We start from the raw sequence: 13832 nt of genomic DNA, 5'->3' as shown, positions 1-13832 counted from the left end.
CTCTGGCTGCTTCCTATTCTGGTCTCTTTTTCTCCATGTTGGTCTCTGAGATGATAGGCTGCATCTCAATACTCTGAAACAGCTTCCTTTTCTGGTCTCCTTTTCTCCATGTTGGTCTATGAGATGATAGGCTGCATCTCAATACTCTGAAACAGCTTCCTTTTCTGGTCTCCTTTTCTCCATGTTGGTCTATGAGATGATAGGCTGCATCTCAATACAATGAAACAGCTTCCTTTTCTGGTCTTTTCTTTCTCTTATCCCTGGTTTTCAAATTGGTGCAGATGAGATAGAAGAGGTGATGAGATATAGCCAGTTTATGCATCCAAAATTCCACAGTCTATTTCTGGAGGTGGTTTTCTAGTGCAGATTGTGTCTCTGGTTGTTTTTTGTTTGATGTGTGTGTTCTGTCCTGTGTGTCCTCAGCTTTAAGACCATCATCCAGTACATTGATAACCAGTTTGAGCGTTACCTTCATGACGAGAGTGGCCTGAACCGCAGACACATCGTAGACAACCGAGTCCACTGCTGCTTTTACTTCATCTCTCCCTTTGGACACGGGTAAGAACACACACACACACACACACCACCCACACACACCACACACACACACCACACACACACACACACACACACACACACACACACACACACACACACACACACACACACACACACACACACACACACACACACACACACACACACACACACACACACACACACACACACACACACAGCTACCTCTAGTTCATACAACCATTTAGGCTAGGTAGGGGGGACATAATCACTTTATACTTTTTATTTAGCTACTATTATTTATCTATTGTTTGTATTTCTACCTGTCCCTGTCCAGTCTGAAGCCTCTGGATGTGGAGTTTATGAAGGCCATCCACAGCAAGGTCAACATCGTCCCTGTCATCGCTAAGGCTGACACACTCACACTGAAAGAAAGAGACCGCCTTAAGAAGAGGGTGAGTGGGACACGTGCGCACACACACACACACACACACACAAGCAATGTGACAAGCATGTCAGACATTCAAGAGTTTTCCCTCATTCCCCTATGTATTTATTTTTTACACAGGTGTAAAAACATAGCATTGCCCCTCACTGAGATCACAATGGAACCAATGGAATTAGTGATGAGGTTGTTGCCAGAATGTTGAGGGCTGCATTAGCATCAGTAGCTGTTCTGTGTTGTTTGTGTCCTGAGCCATATGGCACTGTCATTAGAAAGTAGATTATATAATAATAATAATAATAGAAATTAGATTCTTATCAGCACACTGGCAAGCTGGCTCAGAGGCAACTATGCAAGTCGAACATCCGTGATTGTGTGTGAATACACACACATTTGCCTGTGTGTGTGGGTGTGTACATTTTTAATGATGCAGCTTGATTACTGCTGGACAACAGCAGGCTTATTTAGAAGTGCAGAGAGAGATGGAGAGAAGAGAAAGAGAGGGGGGGGGGGGCAGCAGGTAGCCTAGTGGTTAGAGCGTTGGGCCAGTAAACGAAAGGTTGCTAGATAGAATCCCTGAGCTGACAAGGTAAAAATCTGTCGTTCTGCCCCTGAACAAGGCAGTTAACCCACTTTCTAGGCCGTCATTGTACATAAGAATTTGTTCTTAACTGACTTGCCTAGTTAAATAAAGGAAAAATAAATACAAATTAAATAGAGGGAGAGAGAGCACACAGATCTTGGTCAGTGTCCTTTCCTTCCAGATGCTTCCTATTGGAGCAGACCTGCATGCTTCTGGTTTCCTGATATCTGGTCTGACATCACACACACCATGAGAGGTTTGTTAAGCTGATATAGCCCACGCTAGGCAGAGGAGAATGAGGCTGTGTAAATAGGATTTCCTGCTTCTGTGATATCACTCCATCTCCCCTCATCCTCCTCTTATCTAATCTACTCCCTCCACTTTTGACTCTTGTGTTTGAGTCAGTTTGTTTCAAATGTTTCAACGGTGCTTTTTTCTCTCTGGTGGGAGGGATAGCAACCAGATCCGGACAGGGCTTGCATGTGTGTGTGCACTTGTGTGTGTGTGTAACATCCATCCAATATAATCACTAGTGAATATCTTATTGTCAAACTCCTGCCCACTACCCACTTCGTTTTGCCTGAGCGATCTCGTTAGCTATACTTTAACAAGTTTGTTTGCTTACCTAGCAGCTGGAGACACTCCCCCCTCCCCTCACTAACCCCTGTACTGGCCAGAACAGTCAGATACAGTCCCAGCTAGTATTGTATGTTCAGTCCCAGAACACCAACCAGCCCGTCTTTCAGACCCCAGAAACAGTGGTCATTTCCCCCAGTGGGGAGGCCTCTGCTCTGGCATGTATGGGAGTGGGGCGTGCCTGGCACTCAAGCTGGGAACAGCTCTCCTACCTGGGCTCCAGTGGAGGATGGCATACTCAGTCACTGTACAGCTGCTTTGTTGGAGGCCCAGGTCTGGACAGAGCTGGTTCTACAGGAGTGTGAGTATACGTATGTGTGACTGCAGACTCAGTCACTGTGAAGCAGCTTTGTTGAAGACTCACACAGTCTGGTTGTGTAAAGTGCTGATGTTACAGATTAGTAAAAACACACACACAATTCCTCAAACACATTTTTCTTTTGTGTTTTTTTTGTTGCTTTTGACCAAATCAAATACACATGTTTAGCAGATGTTATTGTGGATGTAGCAAAATTATCTCTATAGGGTGAGTGTCCTGACAGCCAGAGGGGATGGAATGGGGTGTGCGAGGGACAAATTGCACACCCTGTTCAACTGTCTAAAAACTCTGTCTGTCGCATTAGTTCCCATGGTCCACTTAGCGTTCCCATAACAACTGTCAGTTAACAAGCAATTAGGATAAACAGAATGGATAGCCTACACAGATGTGCACACGAACACATCTCAAACTCACATACAGTTTTACAAAAACACAGGTCTATGCACACACAAACCCCAGCTGCTCCACCGCCAACAAAACGTATTAATTCCCCACCGGTTTAGTTCACAAGGGGGCACAAAAAAAACAGAAAAAAAGCCCATTGAGCGTCTATTACGAGAATACTAACCAAATGAATACAAGTAATTGTGAATTTCCATGAAGGCTGCTAGCTTTAGTTTTAGCATAGTTCTTGCCCCCAAAACGTGATTTTTTTTATTGTAAGTTAATTTACTTGTGTGGCTGCCAGCCAAATAGTGTTGCACTTCTGTTGTCATTTGATGAAAATTAGTTGCCGAAAGTGTTGCACTAATGTATTTTCTGTGAAGGAAAACTACAGTTGCACGTCCCTGATCACTCTATTGAAACAAAAATTCACTTGACCTTCAATATAAAATGCAACTCCTGTCAATACACAGCTTCCACTTTCTCCCGTTGTGCTATTTACAAACAAACACATGACTGGCTCAACTGTTCTGGGGAACTACATAAGCTTCATCATTTAAAATAATGTGACAGGTGAAATTAAGAGCGCAATCTGCTTTATCTCCTAATGCATCGCACAAGTTGACTGCAGGTATTTTCTAAATAATAGCTAGAAATATTAAAAAGTATTGAAAAACTAGTTTCAACATTATTGACAATATTGAAAAACCATCCCGTGGCTATTTCCAAATACCTCGATATATGGTCTACCGCTCAAGCCTAATAGTGAGTTTCTACATAAATCATTATAGGTAGGATGTGCGGGGGCTGGATAATGCAGGTCCATATTTAGGCATGGCACCAAGCTATCCATAAGGACCCATGTTCTTTTATTCCTTTCTTTTGTTATTTTTCGAGAATTTTTTTAGGGGGTAGATCAGCTTTAATATTTCAGGTAGTGTGTAGCTTCCATCAATGTAATAGTCTGCATCAACTCTCGGTCTTCCTTTCCTGTGGCAGTCCTCATGAGAACAAGTTTCCTCATAGTGCTGTTTTTTGTAATTTCAAAGTTCTTGAAATGTTCTGCTTTGACTGACCTTCATGTCTTAAAGTAATTATGGACTGTCATTTCTCTTTACTTATTTGAGTTGTTCCTGCCGTAATATGGACTTGGTCTTTTACCAAATAGGGCTATCTTCTCTATACCACCCCTACCAGGCTGTATCACATCCGGCCGTGATTGGGAGTCCCATAGGGCGGCGCACAATTGGCCCAGCGTCGTCCGGGTTTGGTCGGTGTAGGCAGTCATTGTAAATAACAATTTGTTCTTAACTGACTTGCCTAATTAAATAAACGTTTAAATAAATAAATAAACCTTGTCACAACAGAACTGATTGGCTCAAATACATTAAGAAGGAAAGAAATTCCACAAATGAACTTTTAACAAGGCACACCTGTTAATTAAAGTGCATTCCAGGTGACTTCCTCATGAAACTGGTTGAGAGAAATCCAAGAGTGTGCAAAGCTGTCAAAGCAAAGGGTGGCTACTTTGAAGAATCTCAAATATAAAATATATTTTGATTTAACACTTTTTTGGTTTCTACTTAATTCCATATCTGTTATTTCATAGTTTTGATGTCTTCACTATTATTCTACAATGTGGAAAATAGTAAAAATGAAGAAAAACCCTTGAATGAGTGGGTGTGTCCAAACTTTTGACTGGTACTTCTGAGAAGTAGCCGTTATGTACTATTTTACACCTAGGGTTACTATACATAACTTTAACCCATTTTACAAGAGATTCTCCAAAATTGAAATATTCCAGGCATTTTATATATAAACTCCTGTTGTACCCATAGTCGTAGCATGTCAATCTTACCCATCGCTAAGCATCAATTACATTTATTTTTCTATGGAAAAATATATATATGTTTCCCAATCAGCCTCCTGGATGCTGAAAGTTATTGGCTCTTTGTCTTGAATCTTCCGGCCAAGGTAATGTTGTGATGCTTAAAGTCTATTCTACTCTAACTGCATGTTCATCTACAAGAGAAAGTATACAATCTGGTGATTTACGCATCTTGGGTTTACTTGTTGTCCTTTGCACTGTTTGTTTCCCAGTTTAATCAGATAAGTAATTATATATATATATACAGTACGTGCTTGTGGGCCCTGCCGAGCACCGTAGCTGAGTACCAGTCCCTTGCCAGAATAAGGAAGTCGGGTGCCCCTCCCCTGGTCAATACCACAGTAACTTAACAATTTCCATTTTTTTTTTTTTTACAAAAACACATTTACTTGAAAAACTGTGCAGATGCAAGATTTGGTAACAGAATTAAGGTTTGTACTGTTTATGCCATCATTCTGTTACCATAGTGTCCTTCTGCATTGTTCTTCAAGTAAATGTGTTTTTGTAAAATTTTCTGTGGAAATTGTTAAACGTAGTCCTTGTGCAGAGATGAATGGTTAGTTTAACTTTGCAATCATTGTTTTTTGTTTGACATATAAAGTGAAAAATCTGAGTCTGTGTCACCATGCAATTGCCCTCCTGCCAGACTAGGGTAGTTAGGTGCCCCTCCCATGTTAGACTAGGGTAGTACAATACCCCTCCCCTGCCATACTAGGGTAGTTGGGTGCCCCTCCCCTGTTAGACTAGGGTAGTACAATACCCCTCCCCTGCCATACTAGGGTAGTTGGGTGCCCCTCCCCTGTTAGACTAGGGTAGTACAATACCCCTCCCCTGCCATACTAGGGTAGTTGGGTGCCCCTCCCCTGTTAGACTAGGGTAGTACAATACCCCTCCCCTGCCATACTAGGGTAGTTGAGTACCGGTCTTTCTATTGAGGTCAGAGAAGCAGCAGCCAAGAAGCTACCAGAAATCATTGGTTTAATGACTAAAGTGTTTTCCCTAAAGTGTTTTTCACTGGCCACATTCTCACCATTTTTACGTTGTTTGTCCGTCAGCTAAATGTGTTGCCCTCCCTTCATCCCCAGTCCTACGCTCTCTGTATTATTTGGGGGAAAGAGCTTGTAGAGAACAATATACATTTCCTGCAATGGGTCAAGACTATTCCGCCGACAAGACGCAGCCTGCCGCCCTGCGCAATATAAACCTTTGAATAAACCTTGCTCTCGTTCTCTCGCCATTCCTTTCTTTTGTTCTCTCCTTCTCTCCCCTCTTACTTTGTTCTCCCTGCTTTTTCTTTCCCCCCTCTCTCTCCTTAACCCTTCTTTATTCTTTGTAATGCCAGTTCTATTTCTAATACTTGTTTCAATGTGTCATTTATGGGATATGCCTTAGGGCGAGTCACAAGCTCGAAGAATTCAATCACACAGTCTGTTGAAGACAGACAGGTTGAGTGGCGAATGAGGTGAGCCCCTCTCCTCAATAAAGGGAACCATTCGCCCGCCAACTGGTCATTCTCGCCTTTCTTCCTTGCGGTAGTGTCTGCGCTCACTAAAAGCTCTCATCAGCACGAATTGATTGTCATTCTACTGAACTGTCAGGCGAACCGTGAGGTTAACACTGCCAAACATAGGACCTCAGCTCCTGTTGTGGTCCTTCTGTAGCTCAGTGGTCCTTCTGTAGCTCAGTTGGTAGAGCATGGCGCTTGTAACGCCAGGGTAGTGGGTTCAATTCCCAGGACCACCCATACGTAGAATGTATGCACACATGACTGTAAGTCGCTTTGGATAAAAGCGTCCGCTAAATGGCATATATTATATTATTATTATATTATTTCTATTTTAGTCATTTAACAGACGCTCTTATCCAGAGCAACTTACAGTTAGTGCATTCGTCTTAATAAGATTGTAGCTAGGTGGGATAACCACATATCTCAGTCATAGTAAGTACAGTTTTCCTCACTAAAGTAGCTATCAGCAAAGTCTGTTTAGCTAACGTCACATGGCTAGTTATTGAGACTTGGTTAGCCCTCGCCTCAAGGCTTTAGCTAAGGGCTAGCTGTCACCGCAAAGCTTAGCTAACCAGTGTAACTCGCCACAAGTCTATCTACACTAAACAAGCTTTTCTACCCGCAAGGGTAGAATTGCTGGCTCTCCTCTCACGTTTAGCACAACACACTCACGGCCGTGTTGACCAGACTGACCGCCCTAGCTTCACAGCTCGACGGTCGAGAGACACGCATGGTTCACCGAGAGACAAAGATAGCATGCTCATTCTCTGGCTAGAAGTGTGCTAACTAGCTAGGCTGTTAACCATGAGGTGAATGCTAGCTAGCTCACACTTTGCTCAAGGAATAGTATTTCTTGCAACCATGGAGCCTGCTACCCCTACACAGTGAGAACCTAGCAGGCCTCCTGCCCCCTCAGCACCGGCACACCCGTGCCCATGCGAGGGGATGATAGCAGGCAAGGATACACACCCCATGTGTATCGCCTGCTTGGGTTTTGAGCACGCTATGGCATCACTCGCTAACCCTGAATTCTGCAAGCATTGTAAGGCACAGCCTGCAAACTGCCTTCATCAGTGAGTGCGAAGAGCAACCTCGAAACAAGACTCTTCGCCCTCACAGCCTTCGGGCAATGAGGCTAACCCACAAATCCTTCCCTCCTTGGAGGAAGCTAATTAATAAGGGGCCCTTGATTCACTGTATCAAAACTAAACAGCGGGCAAGAAGGATGAGAACCTCGATATCGATGAGGAAGAAATACTCAAAATCATTGAGGCGGAGAAATCTCAAGCCCTCTTCTGCCCTCTGCAGCATCAGCACCCAACGAAAATGTTGGGCTTATCAACATCTAAATGGGCAGCGACCAGGCTCGGTATCAACTGTTGAAATTTAGTTCAGAATCTAAAATAACACCTAGGTTTTTTACCTGGTGTTTTATCTTTATTGTCCGTGAATTAAAATGTGCAGCTAGATTCTCTGTCTGCTTTGGCTCTAACAATAAGGACCTCTGTCTTGTCTTGATTTAGCTGGAGGAAGTTGTGAACCATCCAAGTATTTAAATCACTAATGCAATCTAATAATATATCCATGGAGCTAAAATCCTCTAGTGACACAGAAATGTAAAGTTGTGTATCGTCTGCGTAGCTGTGAAAATAAATGCTGTGCCTTCTGATAACGCTGCCAAGGGGTAACATATATAAACTGAACACTACCGGACCCAAAATTTAGCCTTGTGGAACGTGCAATATGTATTTCCTCTGAGTTACGCCCCATTCTGGACCTACGGATCATCAACAGCTTTCTGAGAAAGTTCACGTTCCATATGCTTATGCTCAACGAGCTGTCTCAATCTATTCGTCAAGGCGACTGGTTCACTTCAGTCAACCTGCCGGACGCTTTTACATATGCATTCTGCCCGGAGGTTTCTCAGGTTTGCCTTTCAAGGCACAGCCTACAGAGACCTTGTGGTTTCCTTAGGGCTATCACTTGCTCCTCATTTGTTCAGCAAGTGTGTGGAGGCAGCTCTAGCATCCCTGAGAACCAGGATGCTAAGAGTCTCTGACTACATAGAAGATGACCTGCTTTGCTCCCCTTCACAGGAGCAAGTGGTACGAGGCACGGCTTTCCTTGTAACCCACCTAACCGAGTTAAGGTTCAAGATATTCCAGATAAAAGAGCTGTTTGGTGCCCACACAGAGAATAGAATATCCAGGTGTCAAACTGGATTTTCTCTCTTATCGGGCTACACTATCGGACGACCGCGTGACGTTGTACCCAACAGTGCCTCGCCATATTCAACAGGGGGCGCTCGGTCACGCTCAGAACGTGTGTCTGAGTTCTGGGGTTGATGGCGTCCACCATAGTCCACCATAGTCCAAGCTGTACTACTGAGAATGAGAGACTCTGGGTTGCTGCCCTTCGTCTGTGTCCACAACGGCACCGCAATCGGGCTTGTCTCTCAGCTCTCCGTCACTGGACGAGCCCCTCGATCTTTGTTTCAGGCACTCCCCTAGGGGTACTGTCATTGACGAAGGTGGTGATGACAGACACGTCACTCACAGGGTGGGGCACAGTTCACGAGGGAAGAGCAATAAATGGATTGTGGTTCCCACATCTCTGCCATTGTCATATAAATGACCTCAAACTGCTGACAGTGTTTCATGCATTGATACAGTTTCTGCCCTTCATTTGAAATTGTCACATCCTTGTCAGGACAGACAATGCGACTCTACATGTTTCCTCCTCTATGATTGATTCTCCTCAACAAGGCATAGTAGCCCCTCGATGGCCAGGCAGGTTGTGGTTAGCGGAGATCATTCTCCTGCTTTATGAAGATCCCTGGCAATTACACAGTGATCTTTTGACCCAGGTGAACAGAGAGATTTTACACCCTCACCCGGAACCCATGGCCCTCTGAGCCTGGATACATCTTCATTCGACAGGCTTGCCTCGGAGTCATTGAGACTATCCAGAGTGCAAGAGCCTCTTCAACACGCTCACTGTATGGACAAAAGTGGTGTGTTTTTAAAAAAAATGGTGTGACCGAAAACATATTCCTTTCCAATGCTCTTTAACTAAAAGTTTTATACTTCTTGCACAACCTTTTGGACTACGCAATGATTTGGTTTGTCAATTAATTTTGGCCCTCTTCTATACCGCCTGTAATGTGCTGCACTACAATTCCCAGCAAGCATTGCTAGTGCCAACGTTCTAAGCCAAAGGCAGTGCATTGAAACACGAACACCCCTCCTCCCAGACCCACACACACACACACACACACACACATCACCCACGAGTCAGCCAGTGCACTGTATCATATCATCACTAAACATTTGCAGCTGCTCAAGTTCTTTGGGATAGGGCGCAGCATTTTCATTTTTGGATGAATAGCGTGCCCAAAGTGAACTGCCTGTTACTCAGTCCCAGATGCTAATATATGCACAGTATTATTAGTATTGGATAGAAAACACTCTGGAGTTTCTAAAACTGTTTGAATTATGTCTCTGAGTATAACATAACTCATATGGCAGGCAAAAACCTGAGAAAAAATCTAAACAGGAAGTGGGAGATCTGAGGTTGGTCGTTTTTGAACTCTCCCCTATCGAATACACAGTGGGATATGGGTTATTTTGCACTTCCTAAGGCTTCCACTAGATGTCAACCATCTTTAGAACGTTGTTTCAGGCTGCTCCTGTGAAGGGGGGCCGGATAAGAGCTGTTTGACTAAGGGGTCTTCCAGCAGCCTCGTTCTCAGTCATGCGCTTTCACATGAGGCATCTCTCGTTCCATTGCTTTTCTACAGACAATGGAATTCTCCGGTTGGAACATTATTGAACATTTATGATAAAAACATTCTAAAGATTGATTCTATACTTAGTTTGACAAGTTTCTTCAACCTGTAATATAACTTTTTGAATTTTTCGTCCGACTGGACCAGAACGCGCTTTTGGATTTGTTTACCAAACGCCCTAACAAAAGAAGCTATTTGGACATAAATGGACATCAATTATGGACATTATCGAACAAAACAAACATTTATTGTGGAACTGCGATTTCTGGGAGTGCATTCTGATGAAGACCATCAAAGGTAATTTAATATTTATAATGCTATTTATGACTAATGTTGACTACCCAACATGGCGGATATTTCTCTGGCTGGTTTAGGCTCTGAGTGCCGTTCTCAGATTATGCTTTTTCCGTAAAGTTTTTTTGAAATCTGACACAGCGGTTGCATTAAGGAGAAGTGTATCTAAAGTTCCATGCACAATACTTGAATTTTCATCAACATTTTATAATGAGTATTTCTGTGAATTCATGTGGCTCTCCGCAATATCACTGCATGTTTTGGAACTACTGAACATAACACGCCAATGTAAAATAAGATTTTGGGATATAGATATGAACTTTACCGAACAAAACATGCATGTATTGTGTAACATGAAGTCCTATGAGTGTCATCTGATGAAGATGATCAAAGGTTAGTGATGAATTTTCTCTCTATTTGTGATTTTTGTGACTCCTCTCTTTGGCTGGAAAAATGGCTGGATTTTTCTTGGTGGTGACCTAACAATCGTTTGTGGAGCTTTCGCTGTAAAGCATTTTTTAAATCAGACACTGTGGCTGGATTAATGAGAATTTTACCTTTAAAATGGTGCCTAATACTTGTATGTTTGAGAAATTTGCTTTATGAGATTTCTGTTGATTTGTATTTGGCGCTCTGCAATTTCATTGGCTGTTGCGAAGCGGAACCCCAGTCCTAGACAGGTTAATGTCACTGACCGAGTCTTCTACCGGACCAAAAGTTGAAAGTGTTTTAGGCTAAATGTCGATGCAAGTTTTGGTTCCAATGTACATCGAAAATGTAATCTTGGTTATCAAAAATGTATTAGATAAAGGATTCATACCAAAGTATAAGTTACTACTAAAGGACACATAATTTAATCAACATTTGAGTCATCTACTTTATGAAATTACACAGCCTGATGCACTCGCATCCAACTGCGCTGTTTGTGTGTCCCATTTATAGTGCACAGACACATGCCACAGTCCTAGGATACTAAAATGTTGCAGTCTGGCTTCGTTTTTTAAAGCTTTACAATAAATAACCAAAAAAACAAAACCTGCATCAAAACACCATGCAAATAGAAAACATGTAGGCCTATTACAGTGACATTTGAGCAGTAGCCTAGGCTGGCTAATCAACTGCAAGACATTTTGAGCGCACCATACAGTATTGCTGCATTCAACTGCACCAGGGATCCATCCATGCAGCGCGAAAAATGAAAAACATGTTTTAAGTTGAAATGTTATTGTTACATCAGCATAGTGAACCTACCTACATTTTTGTTATAGCCAGTTTTTAAATACTTTTTGATTAGGTCGCAGCATATTATTTATATCTGCAAGGACAGCAGGAAAGGCTGGACAAATATGATTTATGTCACGTTGTTTGTAATAATTTGTCGGACCAAGACGCAGTGCGATATGAGCCACATTCTTTCATATTAGTGAAACTAACAAACCGTGACTACTGAGGTGCTATGTGCACTAAGTCCAAACATAAACAATATCCCATAAACCACAAGTGGAAAAAATGCTACTTAAGTATGATCCCCAATTAGAGACAACGATAACCAGCTGCCTCTAATTGGGAATCATACAAATCACCAACATGGAAAATAAACATAGAACCCCACGTAGAAAATATAAACTAGAACAACCCCCCAGTCACGCCCTGACCTGTTCAGTCTTGGTTTCATCAGACCAGAGAATCTTGTTCCTCATGGTCTGAGAGTCCTTTTGGACTCTTGGCCAACCCCAAGTGGGCTGTCATGTGCCTTTTACTGAGAAGTGGCTTCCATCTGGCCACTCTATCATAAAGGCCTGATCGGTGGAATTCTGCAGAGATGGGTGTCCTTCTGGAAGGTTCTCTCATCTCCACAGAGGAACTCTGGAGCTCTGTTAGAGTGACCATCGGGTCTTGGTCACCTTCCTGACCAAGGCCCTTGTTCCTCGATTGCTCAGTTTTGCCGGGCGGCCAGCTCTAGGAAGAGTCTTTGCGGTTCCTAACTTCTTCCATTTAAGAATGATGGAGGTCAGTGTGTTCTTCGGGACCTTGAATGCTGCAGAAATGTTTTGGTTCCCTTCCCCAGATCTGTGCCTCAAAACAATGCTGTCTTGTAGCTCTAAGGACAATTCCTTCGACCTCGTGGCTTGGTTTTTGCTCTGACATGCACTGTCAACTGTGGGACCTTATATTTGTTTAATCATGTTTAATCAATTGAATTTACCACAGGATGATCAATGGAAACAGAATGCACAGGAGCTCCATTTTGAGTCTCATAGCAAAGGGTCCGAATACATATGTAAATAAGGTATTTCAGTTAGTTTTTTTCATTAGCAAACATTTCTAAAAAGCTGTTTTTGCTTTGCCATTATGGGGTATTGTGTGTAGATTTGAGGGATTAAACATTTTTTATTTTAGAATAAGGCTGTAACGTAACAAAATGTGGAAAAGGTGAAGGGGTCTGAATACTTTCCAAATGCACTGTATATGGTGTGGCAGGTAGCCTAGCAGAGCAGGGGTTTACAGCCCCCGGAGGGCCTGAAGGCTCATTCCACCAGAGGTATGGCTACCTCTTGGGCACTGTTCAAAGGCATCTCTTAACAAGAGATTTGCGAGGCAGCATGTTGGGCCACCCCTGATACTTTTGAGGTTTTACCGACTGGATCTCACTGCACCTTCAATGGTGCATATTGTCCTCGGTATCGGAGCCTCTGAGGGGTGATGCTGGTGGAGCTACCCTTGCTTCGGAGAACATGTCTGAGTTACGGGAGGGGCCATATCCCATAAGTGACACATCAAAACAAGTATTAGAAATATAGGGTCTATGAGAATATGAGTGAGATGTGTCGCTGCTTTCTCCTACTCGCAAGAGCGCAAAGAAGAGACGCATGCTTGAGAATGACAAGTTGGCAGGCGAGTGGCTCCCTTTATTGAGGAAAGGAGCTCACCTCATTCGCTACTTGACCTGTCTGTCTCCAACAGACTCTGTGTGATTGGGTTATTTGAGATTGTGACCCGCCCTAAGGCATATCCCATAAGTGACGTATCTCATTCATATTCACATTGAACCGGGGTTAAGCAAGTAACCCTACGTTTCCCTGGCTGAAATCAGTGGCCTTGCGGTTAGAGTGTCTGACCTCAGATTGGAAGGTTGTGAGTTCAATCCCTGGCTGAGTCATACCAAAGGCTGTAAAAATGGGACCTGATGCGTCTCTGCTTGGCACTCAGCAAGGAGATAGATTGGGGGTAAGGCCCTGCGATAGACTAGTGTCCTGTCCAGGGGGTGTACTTGTACATCAAGCTGCCTCATGCTACAGGAAATAGGCTCCTGCCCATGCAAGGCTACTTACTTACTGTGACCTGGGGGGCTTTACTCATAAACTCATATTACTCTCTATATGATCAGATTTTATACAGGAGCTGGTTTAGACTGGATTTTATTGAAATAATATGAGAATACAGAATTCTCGCATATCAGCTATAATGGACAT

At 43.1% G+C, this 13832-nt stretch overlaps 1 protein-coding gene across 2 annotated transcripts in view; it reads left to right on the top strand.

Moving 5' to 3' along the window:
- The window catches only part of LOC118393334 (septin-2-like), a 45807-nt gene that overhangs the window by 12398 nt on the left and 19577 nt on the right, over positions 1-13832 (top strand). For both annotated transcript variants that reach the window (XM_052461683.1, XM_052461684.1), the window contains exons 6-7: positions 424-558; positions 854-971. In XM_052461683.1, the coding sequence (XP_052317643.1) occupies positions 424-558; positions 854-971 (253 nt within the window). The remainder of the gene's footprint in view (positions 1-423; positions 559-853; positions 972-13832) is intronic.

Source organism: Oncorhynchus keta, chromosome 14 (assembly GCF_023373465.1).
Source record: "Oncorhynchus keta strain PuntledgeMale-10-30-2019 chromosome 14, Oket_V2, whole genome shotgun sequence".
Classification (NCBI taxonomy): Eukaryota; Metazoa; Chordata; class Actinopteri; order Salmoniformes; family Salmonidae; genus Oncorhynchus; species Oncorhynchus keta.
This window is presented reverse-complemented; position numbering and strand designations above follow the sequence as displayed.